This window comes from Camelus dromedarius, chromosome 32, assembly GCF_036321535.1.
Source record: "Camelus dromedarius isolate mCamDro1 chromosome 32, mCamDro1.pat, whole genome shotgun sequence".
NCBI lineage: Eukaryota > Metazoa > Chordata > Mammalia > Artiodactyla > Camelidae > Camelus > Camelus dromedarius.
The window spans coordinates 8,318,421-8,342,459 of NC_087467.1; the positions used below are offsets into that span (position 1 = coordinate 8,318,421).

At 33.8% G+C, this 24,039-nt stretch overlaps 1 protein-coding gene across 1 annotated transcript in view; it reads left to right on the top strand.

The window, feature by feature from the left end:
* CCDC178 (coiled-coil domain containing 178) overlaps nucleotides 1-24,039 on the top strand; it is a 260,878-nt gene that overhangs the window by 4,030 nt on the left and 232,809 nt on the right. Inside the window, 5 exon segments of the mRNA XM_031438906.2 lie at nucleotides 44-133; nucleotides 8,255-8,394; nucleotides 15,593-15,615; nucleotides 20,157-20,239; nucleotides 22,570-22,770. Coding sequence (XP_031294766.2) covers nucleotides 44-133; nucleotides 8,255-8,394; nucleotides 15,593-15,615; nucleotides 20,157-20,239; nucleotides 22,570-22,770 — 537 coding nt within the window.

Genomic DNA, 24,039 nt, shown 5'->3' on the forward strand with positions numbered 1-24,039 from the left:
GTATATTAATTGTTCCCTGAAATTTTTGTTTTCTTTTAAAAAGACAATGCCACATCACAAGCTTTGGTTCGATTTGGTGCCCCTAAGGAAGCTGTTGAGGTTTCTCAAGAAAATAAAATGACAAATACTGAAGGTGAGGGCTGCATCTAAATTGTATAGTAACCTATGTAAGCTATATTTATATATGCTCGTTTGTGATACCAATGTTATATTTTTATTAAAAAGAAATCCTAAATATCACTAATAGTTAACAGAGTAAAGGTATGTAATGTTAAGAATACAAATTGTAATACATTTTATTAATAATATATTGTTAATTGTAATTTGGTTTATAAGAATTGTTTACAATTTCATAAATGTGTGAGGTTTTAAAATAAACATTTTCTTTATCCTTCATGCCAGGACTGGCAGGTGCTAAAAACATTTTAGTTCATTGAGGATGTGTTCCTAGAAGAAGAAGAATAAGGACTAATTTTTTTTGGTTGTGAAATCCAGAATTAAAAATTACTCATTGAGAATTCATAAAATGTTAGCTCTGAAAGTGTTTCTGATATCATATGTGAAGAGATGATGAAATGTATGTTTTATGTATAAGGGTTCATACTTGATTTTTCTCAGCTCATTTTGGTGGAGAACTTGATTTCTCTCAGCTCATTCTGGTGGAGAACTCTATGTTTATCAAAAAACTTAATCTTCATTTTGGTACATTTTTGCTCTGGAGATTGTGTTTGACATGATACAATTGAGTTAAGTTACCATTCTGATTATTTATCTATTTCTGTTCAGTAGAAATCTTGTATAGAATTTTAATGTCCTGGCTTAGAGTTTATTGTTCATAGTTAGTTATGGGCCATTGTTAGTTTTGGACTAATTTTTTAAAATATCAAATTATTGATTTGTGAACCAGTTAATTTAGGACACTGGAAGATATGTGTGCTATTAGGGTGCAAAGATATTTAAGAAATGATCCTTATGAGGAGTATATAATCTTGCAAGCCAAATAAAATATAACTATACGCCAATTAGTACAACACAAAAGAAAAAAAATGGTTATATAGAGTAACAGCAAAGATGACACAAGGTATTTAAAAGGCTCTGTACCCAATTCTAATATATGGCCATGGAGTTTCCCCACCACCAGACTGTTCTTGGACACTAGTTGGGTATTCTACAATTCAACTCAATCCTGACACCATCTACCTAGAGATTGCATCAGATCCTCTAGGTTAAGGACATAGTCCTACAAGACTACCCCTCACCCCACTTCAGATGCCAGTGGGAAAGCCCAGTTTATCACCTGGGATTTTGACCAACTGCTAAAGATTGGTAGTTCCAGTTTACACCACACCTTGGGTTTGATTAATGTACCATAGTGACTCACAGAACTCAGAGAAACATTTTGCTTACTAGATTCTTGTTTTATTATAAAAGGATATAGGTCAGGAACAGCCAAATGGAAGATATACATAATACAAGAAATGGGGAAAGGGCACAGAGCTTCCATGTCCTCTCTGAACTTGCTGGTTTCCCCAAATCTCCATGTGTTCATCAACTTAGAAGCTCTCCGAACCCTGTCCTCTTGGATTTTTATGGAGTCCTCATTACATAGGCAAGATTGATTGAATCATTGGCCTTTGGCTGTTGATTAATTCAAGGTCCAACCCTTCTTTCCTCCCCGGAGGTCTAGGGTGGGACTGAAAGTTCCTACTGTCTAATCCCATGGTTGGTTCTCCAGGCAGTCAGCCTCCATTCTTAAGTGGAGGGGGGGGATGGGGCGTCCAAAAGTCACCTCATTAACATAACAAAGGACACCATTGAAGTTACAAGGGTTTTAGGAGCTCTGTGCCAGAAACAGATGAAGACCAAATATATATTGACTATTCTAAATCACAGTATCACAGCAGAATATGAGAAATGAATACTGTGGGCAAGAAGTATTTACGTGTTTTGAGTACCCTCAACTTGTATGATCTCTAAGGATTTAAAGAATTGTTAATGGGTAAGGACAGATTTGAACTGAATCTTGACGGATGCATTTATGTATGAAAAGTGAGGAAAGAATTTAAGCAAGAACAGAATGAGTCAGATAACAATGATGAAATGACACAAAATATGGGAAAAAAAGATTACTTTGACTACAGCATAGGAAAGATTCAGAAATGTAAAGATAATTGGTTAAAATAAAGTAGAAATAATTGAGATGCAGTCAAGAAGCATTTTGAATTTCAGGCTCAAAAAACATGAACTTTATTATTGCTCAGTCTCTGGTCCTATACATATATCTATCTATATCTATATCTATATCTATATATGATTAGAGATGTTACATAACCAAATCCTTTGCTTGGAAGTATGAGTCTGAGTGTGCTGTGCAGAATTATTTGGTTATAGGAGGAAATATGGAGACCATTGACCTGAAACAAATACACTACTGCATATTTCTCCAGAAAAGATGGGTTTACTTGGGATCAGCACATTTGGGGTCTGCAACCATGGTAAGCCATGTGCAAGTTACCTGAGGCAAGGGAAGGAGAACACTTTGACTGAAGAAAAAGGAAGTCAGGAGGGCTGTAGTAAACAAAGTCCATGGCTTTTCATTGGCTGAATCCTTGCCAGGAAGAGAAGAGTCTTTCTTTTTCCTTTTGGGCTCTGCTATCATTGAAGGGCATGAAGACACTCCCTTCTGGTCTCCCAATTCTAATTGAGGTTTCTGTTGATGAATTTTACAAAATTGCTTATCTTATCAGTATAGTCTGGGTTTAAGGTAATAAGTATCTGATCTATGAAGGATCAGTGGGTCTGAAAGATAGGAATTAAAGAGTCATTACAAAGGAATTGTAAGATTTGGTAAACTGACTATGTATATTGATATAGAAACTTGAAAAGACTATCCAAGGACAATTTAAGTATTGCAGACTTTGATAATGGGAACAGAGAAGTAAGGAAGGAAAAGAGGTTGAGTGGAATGAAGATGAGTATTATTTTAGAAATCCTGTGAGTGGGTGTGTTCCTTTTAAGACTACCTCTGGCTTGCTGTTCTTGACAAAGTCCAAATATTTAATACCAGATATATTGGAGAGGGGCCTGTAACCAAAAGTTTTACCTTGCTGTATCTTTACTCTCTTATCATTATTTTATTTACCACGTAGTTCCTGATTATGGACTCTGTGCTAGGCACCATTCTCACCACTTGGAATGTGTCAGATCTTTCCCATCTTGGAGTTCCTTCTGTATGTCTCCTGTATCTTTTCCAGCTCTATATCTGATCATAGAAAGGTGTGCATTTTCCTCTGTAGCCTTCTTCCTTGCTTTGGCATTTCAGTTTACTATATATCATGCATTTCTGTATTTCCTTGTTTGTGGTATATCAATTTCTCAAAGGGTACATTCTAATTTAATTCTCTTGCTTTTTATACTGCATGGGATCCAGCAAATCCACCCTTCCTTTCTCTACATTCAGTGCTACGATTGGGCTCTAGAAAAGATAGATTTTTGGAAGATTTGTACATTTGGCAAGAAGTTTAGGATAATGTTAAGTTTAAAGATGTTTAGTTGGGAATCAGGTACTCAGAGGAGATGATTAAGGGAGAGAGTATAAAGGGAATAGATGATTTCTTAGTAAGTAGCCATGATTTAGGACTATGAGGAGAAATAGGCAATGAAGAAGTAAAAGAAAACTATTAAAGAAGAACATTTCAAGGAAGTATTTTCTACTATGTTTTGTATGAAGAGTTAAAAGAGATGGAGAATGATACGAGGTTATTGAGTTCTTTCACTAGGGAATGCTTGGTGGTCTTTTTGTAAAACAAATTTGTTGAGATAAAATTTAAGTACAATAATGTCCCGTCATTTTAAGTATATAGGTCAATGACTTTTGACAATGTACACATCTGTTTAACTACCATCTTAAATAGGATGTAGAAACTCCCATCTTTTCAGAAAGCTCATTCATGTCCTTTGTAGTCAGTATCACCTCACCCCATCCCTCATATCCACTGATACGATTTTAGTTTTACCATTTTAGAAGTTTAAATAAATGGAATCATTCTATTTGTGCTCTTTTGTGTCCAGTTTCTTTCAAAAACTCAGAAAGAGGTCTGTGAGATTCATCTATGTTGTTGAATGCATTAGTGGTTTGTTTGTTTTATTGCTCAGTAGTACTCCCTCGTTTGAGTACTGTTTAGTTTATCTATTCAACCGTTGATGGAAATATGGGACTTTCTATTTTTGGGCTGTTATAAATAAAGCTTTTATGAATATTTGCATATAAGTCTTTTTATTGACTTTTTTTTTTTTTTACCTTGGGTAAACACAGAGAAGTGGAATGTTGAGGCACATAGTAAGTATATGCTTAACTTTTATAAGAAACTACCAGGCTATTTGCTGAGAGTAATTTACATTTCCACCAGTGTATGTGTTACAGTTGTTCTGTATCCTTACTAATATTCGCATGGTGAAACTTTTACATTTTAGGCATTTTAGTGATTGTGAAGTGGTACTGCACTGTGAATTAAATTTCATTTTTCTGATGATTAATGATACTGAGCATCTTTTTACATGCTTATTAGTCATTTATATATTGACTTTTTGGAAGAATCCAACTCTTACACTCATTTTTTTATTTGGTTTTCCTATATAGTAAGTTGTAGATTTTCTTTATTCATTTTAGATACAAGTCTTTTGTTGGGTATACATCTATTTCCTCCTGTTCTCTTGCCTGTCTTTTCATTTATTGTAATATCTTTTTGAGGCAAGCTGAATGTTTTGGTTTTGACAAAGTCGAATTTATTGTTTTCTTTAATGTTTCTCCTTCCTTCTCTCCCTTCCTTCCTTCTTTCCTGCCAGCCTGCCTGTATTTTAAAGATATTTTTCTATTATGTTCTGGCCTGTATTGTTTCTGATGAGAAATGTAGCAGTTACTCATATTCATGTCCCCTGTATGTAATCTGTCCTTTTGTTATCTGGTTACTTTAAAGATTTCTTCATTGTTAATTGGTTTTCAGCAATTTGAGTATGATGTTCCTAGACATAGTTCTCTTTATATTTTAATAATGTGATATTTGTTGAGCTTCTTGGATGTGTGAGTCAGTGTTTTTCATCAAATTTTGAAAATTTGGGCCATTATTTCTGCAGATTTTTTCACTCCAAATTTTACTCCCTTCTCCTTCCAGAACCTCAACGTCACATGTGTTGGACTGTTTTATTTTTGTACTACAATTCCTTGAGGATCTGTTCTTTTTCCTTCATTTTTCTGTTCTTGAGATTGGATAATTTCTATCAGTATATCTACACATTCGTTTTTCACTCGGGAAGGTCTCCCTCCTGCCCTTCCCCACCTCTAGTGTATAACAAAACTAAAAAAAGCTTTATTTTTCATAAAAAAGTTAAAGATACCTTCTGTTCATCACACAGAGGCTTTGAAAGAAGAAAAAGTTATTTCTAAACTCAAGAGCACTAATTTATTTTACATTTTGGAAAGAAAATCAAGATATTAAAAGGGCTAATTGAATGTGAAAAAAAAATTTGTGTTCAGATAAGTTTTTACTCAGAGTGCTGAGTTCAGATAAAGGGTTGATACAATAATTGGGATGTAAAGGAAGTATGTATTAAAAACAGAAGAGAAGAAAGGATAGCAGTGATAAAATCTTAAATTATTGGGGCTGGGTGAATAAATTACATAAGGATCAAATTAGAGAGCAAGAGAGTTGACAGTTAATGAACATAAACCATCATTTGCCCACACAATCAAGCTGTCCGTGTTTTTTCTCAAATGGAAGTTCCATGTGGCAGTCTCAACAAACCTCAACTCTGGCTGAGGTCCAGGGAGATTTCCTCTTATGCATTGATTCTGGGCAAGGAAGTTGGAGTTGGGCAGAGTTTTAGAGAGAATGAGAGTCCTCCCTGAGCTTAATTCATTAAATACTCACCCTGATCATTTGTGCACAGGCTTCACAAGGAAGAGCTTGTTTGACTAAAACCATAAATTCATTGTATCGTGACAGTTTAGGTGAAAATGATCTTATATAAAACCTTACCAACTCGTTCATTTATTAAGTGAGAAATCTGAAGTTAGACACTGAGCAGTGTTAGCTTAAGAATCACAGTTACCAGTCAAGTCAAAAAATGAATGATCATAGACACCTAGTTTAGTGCTCTAGGTGTATCTTTAATCTGAGTAAAATAGAAAGAAAAGGAAAGGAAAGGTTTAACTTACACTGTGCATACATTAGAATCAAAGAGTAATAAGAACTTCTGAATTCTGGTTCTCTCTTGTGCTGCTTTTGAAGACTTCTGGTGCAAAATTTGACTTCACAGTATTTCATTTTACTCACTTTACCGTATGTAAAATGTTAATCCTATACCATAGAGGTGCTATGAAGTTAATATTCACCTAGTAGGTTGAGACTGGCACATGTGGAAAAATATTAAATGAGTTATTGCTGTCCTTATTTTCTCCAGACTTAATGAAGCAAAGCAAGTACTCTGAGTATAAGGAGGACTGCCTGATTGTTAAATGAATAGTAAAATCTTATTTCAGGAGGGAAGGGCAACATGCCCTTATCAGGGTATTTGGATAGGAGATCGTATTTAATTTTTAACAGCTTATTTTTTGGTCCTTTGACTGTTACAGAGATGAAAATATACTTTCATCTGTGTGTGAACTAAAAAGGAAAGAGGGGATATAACACAGAAAATAGTCACACCAAGTATGTGTGTTCACTGTGGTCAAAACAAACATGTGTTCAATTATCAGCACTGATGTTTCGAAGGAGCATTCAAATTTCAAGAACAAGTGATATGTGAAACTTTTGAAATGCCCTGAAATATATTTTTAAAACTGCTTCTCTTTATTTTGTCACATTTTAAAAAAATATAAAAACAACCTTCATGGTATTTCTTACACTCCAAAGCCAGGGAGTTCAAGTCTCAGATCTCCCATCTAACAGCTCTGTGGAATGGGCCACTTTATATAACTTCTCCAAGCTTTGATTTCCTCATATATGAAATCAAAGTAATAATCCCATTTCATGAGATTTTTGTAAGGATTAAATAAAATGTGGCATCAGAAGTACTTAGCATAGTCCCATGTTTGGCACATATTTTTAGGTGCTCAAAAATGTTAAAATATATGTACATGTATACATATTTCTCTATGTGGACTGTTATTCTATATATGGGATAGAGTAAAAACATTTGTAAATGAAATAAATATGTAATTTTGACAGAGATTGTGTTTTTGGAGGAGAATATTATGAGATTTCACTTAAAAGATATTTAAGAGATTACAATTAAAATGAAGATATCTGAAATATTTACCACCTCTATGTGTTGACATTGAAACAAAAGTCAGTCTGGAGGCACCAGTATTACTTCTGTGGTCCTCAAGGTCAGCTGAAATGAGGACATCAGACTGTTCTCATTGAGGCACTGAGCTTATTTTGTGTCTTGCATTTAGATCAGTGATTGCAGCTATAACCCAGCCCAGTAGAGTCCTTAGAGGCAAAGGGACTGCAAGTAAGCACTTTGGTAGAGTTTCATGGACAACTTTGCTGTGCTCCTGCAACCTTCAGTTGATTCGGGACATGCCAGGATTAGAATCACTGAGGCACATCAGACTGAGTGGATTTTATGATGAGTACAACTTGAATGCCATAGTGAGACCATCAATCACTCTTCGCATGAGACTCCAATTTTCAAAAATGGAAGGTGGAAAATGAGGTTATTATGAGGATGATGGGGACCTGCTTTTATTTTTTTCAGCAAGAGAAACCATGCTGGATTTAAGGAAGAACTCTTCAGTGCATGAGTAGTTGGATATTATTTACACTGGAAGATGTGGAGTCTCTTTGAAGGGAGAATTTAAAATATATTTCAAAGTCAGTTTTTAAGTGATTCAGGATCTATTTAGAAACAGATGGATTAACTGGTTTTCTACCTTTTTTCTTTTTCAGTGTTTAATTCATGATGCTATGGAACACTTTAACTTTTTAACTTTGCTTGAAGTTTTATTCTTGCTTCCTAGGTTTATTTTTATCTCTTACATTGTAAGTCATAAATGATTATTTTATTGTAGCTCTTCAATTATTTGGAGGTTCAATCTATAATTCTCTGACAATTTTACCAATCTGTTTATCACAGAAAGTTTGAGTATTAATATTAATGAATCAGAATACTTTTTACATATTCTGTATAACAGTGTTTACTGTTCTGTATATAACTGCGAGCTGATGTCCTCTGTCTTCCTTATCTGTAGGGGTGAATAAAGGCATTTACTTTGGCTACCCATGCCGACGTCAAAGCTGTGCTTTAGTAAATATCCCAGCACCATGTGTCAACAAAATAATTTCACACATTGAAGATGTGGAGTCTAAAATACAGGAACATTTGAGACAGGTAAGTGACAGTTAAAATGCTGACATTTTCTGTAAGCTCTGTAGAGCGCATCAGGGTCTGTTACTTAAAGAACACAGGGAGTTATTTTTCTAATGATTCTTGGAATCATTTATAGAATCTTTGCTCAGTTGCATAATTTACTAATCTGGACATGTTTTTGATAGTGTCACTTCAGAAGGGTGAAACGACCTTACTAAATAGATTTTTTTCCCTACTTGTTTGTTCTTTATCCAAATTACTAAGTAATAATTTATCCAAATTACTAAGTAGTAATTTCCATAAGCCAATCTTGACTAGTAAATTGAATAGTATTTACATTTTTTGGGGGGACACTAAACTGATTAGATGATTAGATGAGTAAATTGATGTCTAAAAGGACAGAATGCACTTTTTAACGAGTTATGTTGTTCTAAAGACATATTTAATAGGTCTGTTAAAAGATAATATAATGATTCTTTCTTTGTCTTTTTACCGTTGAGGTTTGCCTTTGTTATTCTGAAGGGAGTTCAAACTTGAAATAATTATTTTCAAAGGATGGTGTAGGAATGATAAAAACCTTCTCATACCTTTTATTATTAACATTGTGTTTCTAAGCAATTAATGCACAATTATTTCACAGCCCACACAGGAAGATAAGTTTGGATCTGGCTCTGAGAAAGTTCTGATGGCGCCTCACCATGCTTGATCTAGGGTACTGTCTCCTTCTAAAAGCATTAGGGTGCAGTCTTTAAGATCACAGCCTTTATTTTTATTTTTATTTTTTTTTAAGGTCACAGCCTTTAGAGCCACGTGTTCTGTGACCTCAGATGGTAAAGGAGATAATGATATTATGTTAGATATGCACTAGCATACAATACACACTCAATGTACATTAGCTATTGTTATTTCTATAATATTATTTATATCATTCTGTGTTAGTATTTTATTATCTCCGTTGACTCTTTGTTCCCCCAAATCAGAACACACTTCACAAAATGCTTTTGCAGGTCACGGGTCTAATGGTGGCCTGGGCCTTGAAGAGTATGTTAAGTAGATAGAAGAGAATTAGTATTAATTAATATTAATTGATATGATATGCTATGCACTTCACATGTGGTTTAATTAACAACTGTGTATGTTGTTAAAATGATGAAAATAGATTCATGGGTGTTTGTTAATAAACAATTATAATAGCTATAATTATAATAGCTGCACTGTGAAAGCTGTTATAAACCATTATAACAGCACAAAACTTTTGTTGAATGGTTATTGTTACATCTAATTGGTAAGTGGGGAATCATTTAAAATAGTTGAGAACCTTGTTGAAGGTTACAAGACAGAATTGGGATTTGAATACACTCTGTCTCTTATCAAAGCTCATGTTCTTTACTCAGTCCTACTGGAGATTCTGAGCAGTTAATGAACTGTTAAACACTGTAGATGATGGACCAGCTAAAAGATTACCTTAGATAAAATAGTTCACAGAATAAGCTAAGATATTTTACAGTTTATCTTCAGGAACACTGAAAAAATAGCCTTTCTTGCATATATATATTATATAAATGAGTGAGCTGAATAAAGAGAAAATCTCGAGGAGGACAGGCACCAGGGCTACTTGTTTAGTGCTGTCTCTGGTGCCTAGCTCAGTGCCTGAGACATAGTAGACACTCAATAAATGTCTGTTGAATGAAAAAATAAATAAGGACCTGAAGCAGAACTTGGAAAGATACATTTGAGGCACCTCTCCACTCAATATAGTGAAAGCTACCATTACCAAACATCTGCTATTTTCTAGCTACTTAACAAATTTATACTTTTGTATTTGTCCTATATAGGAATCCTAGTTTACTGGTGAAAGTTCTAAGACTTAGAAAGTCAGGTAGTTTACACATCCCACAGATAGTAAGCATTAGAGATGGAATTTGAACTGAGTTCCATCTGACGCCTAAGCCCATTACATGAAGGGTCCAGCAGCCAGCAAAGAGAAGAGAGTGTTTGCCCAAGTAGAGGTTCATTTAAATTTCTCCTGCTGAGGCCCCCAAATATGAAAGTATAGTTGAAATAATGCTGTTGACCTTGACTTTATTCAATCCACAGTGACATTTCCTCCCAACAAAGTTGGATTTTTCTTTGAGACTGCAAGAAGTGCATTTATGATGGAATTGGGGTGGGATCAAGGTCAGGGAGAAAGAAGTCAGTGCCCTTTAGTTTTTCCTCTCTTAATTCTCAACAGTTTCACTTTTGCATACATTGTTGACTGTGTTTCTTTACAAACTGCTTGATTTTTCAAAATAGTTTTATTGAAATAATTTACATGTCATAAAGTTTTCCATTTAAAGTGTATAATTCAGTGGTTTTAGTGTATTTACAGAGTTGTGGAACTATTACTATAATCACAAAAGACCGCATGTTATAGGATCCTATTAATGTGATTGCCTAAAGGAGGCAAGTCTATAGAGACATACAGGTGGTTTCCTAAGGCCCAGGGTGACTGCTGACGGGTGTGGGGTTTCCTTCTGGGATGATACTTGTTTCTTTTATTAGATAAAGCTCTGTAAGTAATTGTAAAACTGTCATATACTTTGGGTATGGAATGTATTTGATCAGTGAAAGGTCAGTCTTTTTTGGATAAGCCTAGTTCTAGTTTGCTTGTCCATCATATCACAGTGGTTTCCTTTGCAGTCAGAATGAACACGTAGAGCTTGTGATTCACAGAGAGGCAACTGCCATAAATTTGTCCATCCACTCTTGGAAGTTTAACTGTAATTCTGAACCTTGAAAAGGAAATTCTTTAGAGTAGTTACTGTGATCATTTTCTATATATTTCATTTTTGCAAAGAATGAGAAAACACTGCAAAATGATAGAAATAATTGCCTGGATAATTTCCAATACAAATAAAATTTGTTTTATTTTTGTTCTAGTTTATTCTCCTAGACTGCCTATAGATAGCTTTATTTAATTTGGATTGATCTCTACTGAAATGAGAATTTCCTCTTCATTTAATCAATATAAGTCATTAAGATGCTACCATGATTTAGAAGAATGGCATAGAGAGAAAGTATTTAGAAATCATTCTTTAAAATATAAAGAATATATTGTACAGAAACAATAACAGCGTCATCAATAACAGCAATAATAAAGCTCATATTTACTAAGTGTTTACTATATACCGTAAACTGTATCAAACATGTAATGTGCATGATTTTATTAAATCTTTGTAGAAACCTTGTGAGGTAGAAACTCCCATTATCCCCAGTTATGGATGAGGAAAATGATTCTGGAGGTTGATTTCCTCCAAGATCATACAGTCAGTGGCAGAGCCAGGATCCAGACAAGGTGTGTCTGAGATCTAAGAATATCCTATTCACCACTGTACTGTGTCATCTATTCCTGAGAGTATCTCAGCTCTGAGGACCAAGTAGCAAGATTGTTACAATGCTTATAATTGTAATTGGAAAACTTGGCTTTGCTTACACCATTTCATACCTGTTTTTAATCCTGAAACCTTATCATCTGACCCTTTTGACCAAATACTTTGAGTTCTTTCATTCTGTTAATTCTATTTTGTTTGAAACTTAAAGAAATATTTGATATTTCTTCTGTTTTCAAGAGCTCTTAAAAAATCCTTTACATATTTTTAAATACATCCCTTCTCTTTTCTCTTCCCATTGCACTTAACATCTGAAAAGAGCTGCTTAAATTTGGTATCTCTGATTCCTCACCACCCAGTTACTCATTTATTCATTGCAATCTGGGTTTGGTCCCCATTACTCTAATGGAAATATCTTCAGAAAAGTAATCATTGTTTTTTCTGTTGTCTGTTGCTACATGTGCATGTGCACACACACACACACACACACACACACATGCATACATACACACATATCTCTCTATAACTTTGTGTCTAGAACAAGCATTTATTTGGTTACCACTGAGCAATCTGTTCTGGGATCAGCTGGGCAATTTTGTTAGTTCTTGCTTGGGGCCAATCATGTGGATGCACACATCTGCTACCTCACCTGGGAATACTGATAAAGATGGCCTCACTCATATGTCCAGTGACTGAGAGAATGTTCTAAAAGGACAAATCTCAATGGGCAAGTGCTTAATAAAGCTTTGCTTGTGTTATGTTTGCTGAAGCCCCACTGGCCAAAGCAAAGCATATAATTAATCCCCCTGTTAATCCAGTACAGTATTAGGCCAGATGTGGATACCAGGAGACATGATTCTTTGGGGACCATTTATGTAGCAATCTATTACTTAATCCATTGGCAACATGATGAATAACCTATCCAAATGCAAACTATGATCACCAGCTCCCCAAAAGTTTTATTCCATTATGATATCATGCAGAGGGTCCATAGTCACATGTTCTGCAACGGATACCGTGCAGATGATATTTCTCGGGTGCAGCTTCTTTTGACCGAGAGATATGTGAATTAAAATGACAAGTCAAATACTGCTCCTGCACACTTAGCATATAATGGTGAAGCGGGTAAGAATCATCACAAAAAACACTCTCATTTCCAAAAGTGGAAGAATGAAAGGCACATAGCATTTACTAATGCATAAAATTTTGAAATTTATAAGGGCACATGGTATAAGTCTACCACATCTGAGGCCGAAGAATGGTTCTTGATTAGGACTCAGTTCTGCTTCCTGGGAATAGTTTTCTAATTTGTTGTTCTTGTCACTTTACTCTGTGAGCTCTTGGTTTGGAGAGGTATTTTGATTTCTATAAGAAATATACCCAACTAACTATCTTGGACTTTTTCCTGTATTAATCTTCTCATGTTGCCATAACAAAACATCTCAGACCTGGTGGCTTAAATAATAGAAATTTATTTTCTCCTAGTTCTTCTTTAGAGGCTAGACGTCCATATTTTTTTAGATTCCTTTGAGTCTCTTACACTATTGTCACTAGAAAATTCCAGCAGTGTAACAAATACCGTAACCTGTTTAGAGGAGAGGAATGAGTAGGAGATAGTTGGGAAGATGGGCAAACTGATGGAAACTTAATGCTGAAATACTGGTTTTGTAACATATTTGTGTATACAATATTCATTTAATGTATATCTGTGAGTGTGTAATTATGTGTGCATGTCTATAGCTATAGATAAATGTATAGATAGATCAATTGGCACATATAAATAAAGCATCTTATCCTTTCTGCCCATTTGCATTAATTTTTCTGTTAACTGCTGTTCATGTAGTTTCCCCAATTTTTTTATTGTGTTGTTATTTTTTATGTATTTACAGAAATATTGATAGATATCCCTTATGTTTGTGTTAGTTGCAAATTCTTTTTCTGCTTTTAAACTTATTTATGGTAGGTTTTTCATAGAGACATTTGTATGTAGACCAATTTGTCATGTGACAAATTCTGGGACTTTTGTATTGTTTTAAAAATTCTTTCTCATATTAAGATTTTTAATTTTTAAATTATTTCTAATAGTTTTTTTACATTAAGCTTCTTTAGCCACCTGAAGTTTATTTGTTGCATGAGGCAGATATGATACTTTATCTTTAATTATTCAGATTATCCTAATAACATTCATTGACTTGTTTATCTCCATTCATTTGAAATGTAAATTTTATAATAAATTCTTATATATATGAGTAATGAAATCTTTTACTTCTTTTAGTCTATTTTATATTTGAAGAATATTCTTATACTAAATTTTATTTTTCTATTTTTTAATATTGTGGAGAAAAGAGATATATACCTTGAATTTATTACTCACTTTTATTCATTCCGGTATTTCTGTTATATCTGAAATAAATTTTCTTATTTTTCATGCTCTAACCTTTCCTCAAATATTTGGATACTCTTTTGTCCTCGTATTTATAAATGATAGACCAGACTGATTACTGGTTGTTGGTATAACCTCTTGTTGTTTATTGTTGCTGTTAATATTTGTTTGCTTTTTAGCAGCTGTCAGAGTCTGCTTATATCAAAGGCTTTCATGCAGAATGTAAAAAATTTTTGCCAGCCTCTTTGTAAGTAGGAGGTAATATGCCTAGGCAAGAAAGTTGTGAGCCTTTGCTTTTGCCTTACTAAGCTTATATTTGCGTTTATAACCCCTTAGAATCTTTTCACTCATTGATAAATCTGTTTTTGTTTTTCTTCAATCACCTGTTTGTATCTGTGTAAGATTTTGCAGGTTACATAAGCTCTGTTTTGTTTCTCTCTAGAACCATAACTTCCATTCTTAGGCAGCTTCTCCATCTTAGGCAGATCTCCAGTGTGGTTAGAGAATTACTCTCATGGCAGTGAGTAGAAGGTAGCTACTCTGCCATGTATTCTGGATTCTTGAGATGGAAAGCAGCAAGAGCGGACTGACCCATCTCATCACAGGCAGCCCTTCAGTTGTTTACTTTGATTATCACTTGCTTAGTCTCACATACCTGGACTTTTTCATGAGCTCAGCAGAGAAGGCTTTCACCTCTCCTGAAATGTTCTCCCCTTGTTCTGCTTCTCAGTTATACTTTTCTTTGCTCTGTTTTCACCATCAGTCTCATCTTATTGCTCTATTTCTAGGAATTCTTTAAAAATATGTATTCTGGTGATTTTATTGACATATATATATTTTTTCCCCAGAAATTGTAGTATGATGTGGGAATTGAGGAGAAGTAACCATGTCTGTCCAATTTAAAATCTTGAATTGGAGATTATCTGTGAAACCCCTAACATTCTGACTGTATACTCCTTCTGTTTTTATTAATTTGTGCTCTTTATAGTCCACTGTACTATTAGACTTTATCTGTAGGATATGACTCCTACCAATGAGTTTATAGCCCAGAAGAGGGATAACACTATAAAAAAAACTGAATATCTGTGAACTCAAATGTAATTATGTGTTTTCTACTCTTTGGTAATATATTAAAATTCAGTGGATACAGTGTACTTCTGATTGTGTGGAAAGTCTTTTAGGAGTAAATGGCATTTGGTTTGACCCTTGCTGAAAGGGTAAAATTTAGAAGGAGATGAAAGGTGAGAACAATTATGTGGGAATAATAATAAAAGAACAGGACTGTGACTGCGTAGGATAAGTATTTATACCTGTTGTGGAAACAAAAGAGTATAATTTGATAAAAATATAATGGAGAATGTAAAGTATTAATAGTTTTATTAGTGAATATAAGTGTGAGCTAAGTTTAATATTGTTTTTGAGATGTTGAAAAATTGATTTTTATTGAGATCTTTCATTTTGACAGTTTGAAACTTCTTTGGAAGAATGGTAAGAGCCTTTCATACTTCTTTTGTATTTTTATGTTCAAAGTTTGATGATTAATCTGCTGTAACATGAGTTAATTGAGAGAGAACAGGAAATTGGAAGCGTATTTTAATATTAGATATTCAAATTTATTTTTAAAAATATAAGAATTAGGGTATCACTGAAAATGGCAGAATGGGGATCTCCAGAACTCTGTCCTGCCACAAAACAACTGTAAAGTTGGCAAAAATTGGTTAGAATCAACTTTTGCAGAAATCTGGAATCTAGTCCAAAACTTACAACAACCAGGGGAAAAGTTAATGAAGAAAAAGTCTGCTACATTGTGTTAAGAAATGACTGTGACATTTTAAATTGCCCAGTTGCCATCTTCCAGCCCTTAGATTAGTGGTGGCCGTGAAACAAGCAGCCTGCACTTGTGGTGCACATTGCTAGTGCCAGAAGGAACAATATGGACCTTATTCTCAAAGAATTATGGTTCAATGTTTTGACCGGTCTGATGACTCCCTGAAGGAACAGCACAAAGGCTTGTCTTTGTTTTTCTTGACTTAGAGCAATCACAGAGCTGGAGCCACTTCCAGGGAGTGTTTGCTTAAAGCATTTAAAGGTGTATACTTGCCACCAGTGTCTGAGGCTGTGGTTAACAGTCAGGACAAGCATTAAACCGACTAAAATGCCTAGGAATAAAGATACTGGGAAAAAAGATACATGGGGGAATGGGGTTTTTCAAAGCTCTCGTATGTACTGGAGAATGAAAAAGGGCACACGTATGACCAGTGCTAAACACATGCTCAGAAAAGACCAAGGAAACGAATCGTTTACCTCTGGCTGACCTTTAGGATCTGCATAGGCAAGAGTGAAGATAAAGGCAGAGTTGCAAGCAGCCTGGATAAAATGTTTAGTTTTTTACAAAAATTATGAGGGAAGCAAAGAAAGAAAGAAAATTTGTCCCATTAACAAGGAAAAAGAAAAAAAGAAATTAAAGAAACTGGACCTGAGGAAGCCCAGACATTGCATTTGTTGGGCAAAGACCTAAACAAAACCAGGAAACTAATATCTCAACACATATAGAATATCAATAAAGAGATAGGAATTATAAGAAAGAACCAAATAGACATTCCAGAGCTAAAAGGTAAAATAAATGAAATGAAAAATTAGAGAAATTCATCAATAGCTTTGGGCAGGCAGAAGAAAGAATCAGTGAACATATAGATAGATCAATTGAGATTATTCAGGCTGAGGAACAGAAAGGTAAAACAATGCAGAAAAATGAACAGGGCCTACTAGATCCAAGGTACACCATCAAGAATACAAATATACCCATAATTGGAGTACAAGAGTGACTGACAGGGGAGAGAAAAAAGAAAGAAGATGTAAGAAATATTGGCTGAAAACTCTTCAAATTTGATGGAAAAAATGAATCTGTACTTCCACTAAACTCAATGAAATCTAAGCAGGATAAACTCAGAGATTCACACTAAGACATAATATAGTCAAATTGTTGAAAGCCTGGATCAAAGATAGTATTTTGAAAGTGGCAAGAGAGAAGTGACTTATCATGTACAAGAGATCATCAATAAAATAAACAATTTCTCATCGGAAATTATGGAGGACAGAAGGCAGTGGAATGACATGTAAAATGCTGGAAGAAAATAACCTGTCAAACAAATATTTTGAGTCTTGCAAAAAGTGTCCTTCAAAAATAAAGGAGAAATTAAGCTACTCCCACCCCAGTAAGCAAAACCTGGGGGGCTCCATCACTATCAGACCTGCTCTATCAGAAATCCTTCAGGTAGTCCCTTCAGGCAGAAATGAAAGCATACTAGACAGTAACTTGAAGACATATGAAGAAATAACAACAGTAAAGTTAGCTACAAAGATAAATACAAAAGTCAGTATAATTGCATTTTTATTATGTATGTATTTTATTTTTCTATCTAATTAAAATTAAATGGATAAAATTAACTATAAATCTATATTAATGAGTATACAATGTATAAATGTGTAATTTGTGAAAATGACAACATAAAGAGAGGAAGCAGAGCTGTAAAGGAACAGAATTTTTAATACTATTGAAACTACATTGGTTTTAATTCATACTTAATTTTTTGAAGTTAAGATGTTAATTATAATCTTCAAAGAACCACTAAGAAAAACTCTAATAAAAAAAACACAGAAATCCAATACAAAGGAAACTAAAAGAATAAAATTAACTAATCACTAAAGAAGAGAGTTATGGAAAAATTAAAGAATGAAAATATAAAAAATATAAAAATAGCAAAATGACAGAAGTAAGTTCTTTCTTGTCAGTAATTACTTTTCATGAAAGTGAATTAAACTCTCCTATTAAAAGATAGGTAGTGGTAGAATGGATAAGAATACATTATCCAGCTGTATGCTGTTTATAAGAGACTCACTTGAGATCGAAAAACACAAGTAGGTTGAAAGTGAAAGGAAGAAAAGTATGTTTCAGGAAATGATAACCAAAAGAGACTTTGAGTGTCTAAATTAATAAAATACAGAATAGACTTTAAACCAAAACATATTACAAGGGACAAAGAATACTTGATATCTTGATAAAAGGCCCACTCCATCAAGAAGATATAAAAATTATATACATACCTAAAAACATAACCTCAAAATGTATGAAGTATAAACTGATAGAAATGAAAGAAGTAGACAGTTCTATATTAAGAGTTTGAGAATTCAATACCTCCATTTCCAATAATAGATAAAAGCACCAAAAAGATTAATAAAGAATTAGACTTGAGCAGAACTAAGACCATGTAGGCCTAACTGACTTACATAGTACTCTCCACCCAGCAACAGTAGATAACACATTCTTTTCACATTCACATTGAACATTATTCAGGATAGATCATATGTTAAAGCACATTAAAAAATCTCAAAAGATTAAAAATATTAAAATCATAGAAAGTATTTCTCTGATCCAGTTCAGTGAAATTAAAAATCAGTAACAGGAGGAAAAATCTCCTACCAGAGAAAAAGCCCAGGACCTGATGGCTTCACTGGTGAATTCTACTAAACACTGAAAGAAAGATTAATACTAGTGCTTCTCAAACTTTTTTTTTTTTTTTTACAACGGAAGAAAAGGGAACACTTTGTAACCCATTCTGTGTGGTCAGCATTACTCTGATAAAGCCAGATAAAGGAATCACAAGAAAAGGAAGTGTAGATCAATGAATTTATGAATATAGATGCAAACATTCTCAACAAAACACTAGCAACATGAATCCAGCAACATATTAGTAGAATTATATATCATGGCCAAGTAAGATTTATCCTAGGAACGTAAGAGTGGTTCAAAATACAAAAAACAATCATTGTAATACATCATAGTAATAAAGAGGGGGGGAATTCCATGTGAACATCTCAATTGCTGTGGAAAACACGTGGCAAAATCCAGTACATTTTCATGATGAAAACGCTCAAAAAACTAGGATTGGAAGGGAACTCCAAAACATGGAAAAGGACATTTATGAGAAATCCTTGACTGACATTATATTTAATGATAATAGACTGAAAATTTTCAGTCTAAGATCAGGAACAAGACAAAGAAGCTCGATCCAGACACTTTTATTGAATGTTGGAACCCTGGTACATTGCTAGTGGGAATGTGAAATGATTCTACCACTGTGAAAAACGGTTTGGTGGTTCCTCAGAAAGGTAAATGTAGGATTACCATATGACCCATCCATATGCAAAAAACTTCAAAACAGGTATTCAAACCAAAACTTGAATGAAAATATCCATGTCATCATTATTTACCGTAGCCAAAAGGTGGAAACCTCTGATCCGTCAGTGGACTCATAGATAAATAAGGGGTGGTATGTTTGTGCAATGGAATATTATTCAACTGTAAACTGGAATGTTCTCATACGCAGTATCACATGGATGAAGTGAAACTTCCCTGCTTTGTTGTTGGTATCTGTTTTCTTACAACTTTTATCACAGGAAGAGTACTTCTTAAAAAAATACAATGAAAATTTGTCTGGGATCCAAGAATTGTACCAGAGAAATATTGATAATGAATTTTTTTTTTTTTTAGTATATAGAACTTTAGCTTAGAAAGATTTTTTAGAAAAGATACAACATTTTATTTTGGACATTTTTCTAAAACCATATTAACTTCAAAAGTGAAATAACACTTTGCTCCTTACCATTTATGTTGGTTCCTCAGAAACTACTAAACTGAAATTAGAGAAATAGCTCTTGAAATATTTCCAATAAACTCTTTTTTCTGATAGCAACAGTCTATAGAAAAGATGAATTTCGTTTTTAAAAATACGAAATTTCAAGTTGTGTGTAACAAATTTTTAATTTCTTTTCTAATTACCCTGGAATATAAAGTCTATTACCTATTAGAATTTTGCTATATTAATCTCCTATATGTAGCATTTGCATGTATAGTAAGTTTCATCACTAACATGTAAAATTCAATGTAAAAGCATCACCTGAATTTTTTTTTTACTAACTTTAAGTACAGCCCTCCTTTAGTAATTGGTGACTTCTTTCTCATTATAAAGGAACAGTACTTCTTCCACAAAAGACCTGAAAGAAGATCAAAGTGTTGCTACAGTAGTGAAAGAGGTCAAACCAGAATTGAGAGGTAAAGTTGTACCTCATATTAGATAAGTGCATTATTTAAAAACTCATGGTCTTTTATTTATAAATTTCTAACTTCCACAAGAATTGTATATAAGAAGAGTTTTATCATTCTTATGAGTGTCTAATAGAGAACCTTCTGTATCATTTGATTAAATGTTTATTCAACAAACATTTTTACTGTTTTATACCATATACTGCTCTAGGTGCTGAGTATATAATGATCCCTGCCCACTTCTCAAGATGCTAACTGTATTTCAGTGCTGTCCAGTAGAACTTTCTGTGGTAGTAGAAGTGTTCCATGTCTTCGCTGTCCAACAGGGTAGCTACTAGGCACATCCAGCAATTGAGCACTTAAAATGTAGCTAGTGAGGCTGAAGAATTTAATTTTTAAGTTTAACTTTAACCAAAGTTTAAATGTAAATAGTTTCATGTGGTTCATGGCTACCATATTGGACATCACAGCGTTACTATCTGTATAAATTAAGACTAATATTCTTGTCACAATTTACAAAATGTAAAATAATTTATATTCTGGTATAAAATGTGTGTTAAAATTATCTTCAACATATTTGAATATATTCTTGACATTATATTAAACACTTCCTCCTACTCTTGCCACAGAAAGTTGTTTAACACCTTCTAGTGAAGGATAACTAATAACTCAGGACTTTTGAGAAGCATAAATATTTTGTTATTCAGAGCCGTGATTCATAGTGAGGTTCTGTTTTTACTATTTTCCTTTTCACTGTTTATGTTTATAATGAAGATGAAAACCTCATTCACTATTTCTTAATTTTTCACATGACAAATTCTAGGAGAAAGGATCAATGTGTTAATAGTCACAATAAAAGCTAAGTTAACTACAATTATGTTTATTATAAACATGTATATTTGACTCTCAAACATAAGACAACATCAGGGTGAGAAAGATTTATTGTAATTGTTTATGCTAACAAAAAAATGCCAATAGTTTCTCACTTAATATGAAATAGTAAAACTGGTTGAGATGGTATTCTGGGAAAAAAATTGACAGAGATGTTAAATAGAATGAATTGGAGTTACCCCAAATTGTACATGCAGCATTTATTTTAGACTGCTATTACAGAAACATGAAAGACACCTTGTACAGACATAATGGTCACCTTTGGTAAAACATATATATCCAGTGCTTCAATTTTAAGTGGCATTAACTTCCTCATGTGTTTCAGACTGAAATCTTGTTCTAAAATTTGAATGGATCATAAGTTGCCCGAAGTATACAGTGTTCAAAGTATATGGTTGTCATAAAGAATAGACAGTTAAGAATGTGAAGTGTCCAGAATATGGTAGAATTTGAAAAAAGAAGACAGTAGACCAAATAAATAGAACCCAAGTAAAAGACCAGCCCAGGAGAATATAATTTGATGCACTACAATAGAGAAATCTGTTTCTCAAGAATTCTTTACAGGCACAAGCTGAATTTCTTTGACATGCCCACTAGATTAGAAGTAGAAACTGTGTAACTGCTAAGCTTGCACTAATAACCACTGTGTAATACTACCTTCTGGCAGAAAATTAATGTGTTTATTGTCCAGAAGTAAAACAAAACAAAGGCCTGTTAGTTGCCTTTCTTCTTGATCCAGTTTCACGGTTTTTCCTCCAGCTTCAGCTCTTTGGAGGCTTTGCCTTTCTTGACACTTGGTGTTTGTTTATGTCTTCTTGTCAAGTCGCATTTTGGCAGAAGCCACTGTTTACAAGTATATATCGCACAACATGGGACCAATATCTGTCTTTCTTAGTGAACACAAATATTTCTTATTAAAGGAGCTCATTTGTATTATAACTGAATAGAATTTGGAAACAGTGATGAATTTCTGGCAAGGCTAACTAGGGTTGTTATTATCTGATAAGATAAAGAATAAAGTGTCTTTTTTCTAGAACCATTTGAGGACTTTCAGTATTTATCTGACGTAGTCATCATGATTTGCTTTTCTCAAAGAATGGGGGGAAACATAAGCATAATTTCAAAATAAAGCTCTGTAATACAGCCTGTGAATAGAACATGTGTTTTTCCCTTCAGAAAAAAAAATTACACATGAAGATAATGGTTGAGACTTAGTTATTCTAATTATTTTATAAATTATTCATTTCTAAATTTATCTTCAAAGGTTATAATCAAAGTTATGATTGTATTATGATAACTGCCTTTAAAAGGCTAATTCATTTTTTCTAAAATTCTCTATTAAACATGTAAATATTAAAAAGATAGCAATTCAGATAGTACCTATGTTCCCACCATTTAGCTTATAGGCTGATTCATTAACAAATGTGAATACGTATTTCTCTTTTAAGATGAAAAGTGTCCAGAATTAAAGCAGGAAATGGAAACATTGCTGTCAGAGGCAATCTATCTGATTAAAAGTCTAGAAACTGACCGTGCAGAAGCTGAAGAAGCTTTAAAACAACAAAAATCAAGAAGGAAAAATATTAACATGCAAATTGATTCTTGGTCAATCTGGAAACTTCAAGAAATCCCGTTAGCTGTGCAGAAAGGTAATAATAGGAATTTTTCATATTGCCGTTTTCTTTGTTGGAGAGACATGGATGGCCAGCTGATGCACTGAATAAAGAAAAATTACCTCTGCTTAGAGTGACCATATTATTTTTCATGCAAATCAGTGCATCTTTGAAAGATGCTATTAATGATAATGCCGAGTTCACAGACATAAATTGGGACTGCACTGAGGAAACCTGGGATCTGCTGTCATTTGGTGTTTGTCAGAAATCCCATGGAATTTGTAGTACCCAAAGGGCATGCAGACATTTGGCACATATTTCCTATAATGACTACAATATTTCAGTTGCTAGAAATTTAGAAATTTAAAGTGATTGCCACTTGGTGTCATCAGCCACATCTTTAAATCTAGGAAAATGAGAGAATTCTAAATGATATTTTAGGAACTACATGTGTCTGCTTTTGAGAATTCAGTAGTAAGTTTGCTTTGGGAACTTATAGCAGGCAATGAAATTTAAGGTGTTTTCAGGAGTCATGGAGGTAACATGTGTTTAAAAAGGAAATGCTGTCTTTTAGGTGACAGAGTGAGGGACCTGTGGTAAAGTATTAAACAATCTTGAAGTACTTGATTTTTTATTCTCCAGTCACTGGGTTTATCAAGCTTGTCAGACTTCCTTATCCTGCTGAGGCTGGAAGCTTTTTATGTTATCAGAGGGGAACAATTTTAATTGAAGATTCACGTGCACACACACACACACACACACACACACCTGAGATTACAGTCATCCTGGGAAATTCTGGATCCCAGGAGATTGTTGAGCAGATTCACATTCACATCCACAAAGAACCATCTGCAAGTTTTAATTGTTCGGGAGGCCATTCCTTGTCAGTAGTAGTAGTCGTAGTAGAAAAGTCAATGTTGAGGGCTGGTTTTATTTCATTTTGGCTGATCAATTTATATATAGATCAATTAATTGTAGGTTTAATGGCTCTTTCTTCCTTTTAAAGTAATACTGAGCTCACAGCTTAAACTCTCCATTTGTTCACTCCCTTATGGAGCAGAATTTAAGAACCAAGAAATGAGCCTAGAACCTAGACTGGGAGTAAATCTAACCCAGTCGTTGTCTGGTTAGTAAAGTGTCGTTGTCACTCTTTACTGAAGAGTTAACTATAAAGATTATGCAAAAAGCACTCTAAACTCAGGTAAGAGTACACCTTTTTCTACCCACATTTTAAAGTGATACATTTCATAAAATATTTGATATCTACAACTGTTTATAAATATAAAATAATTTGAGTTTGGAGTG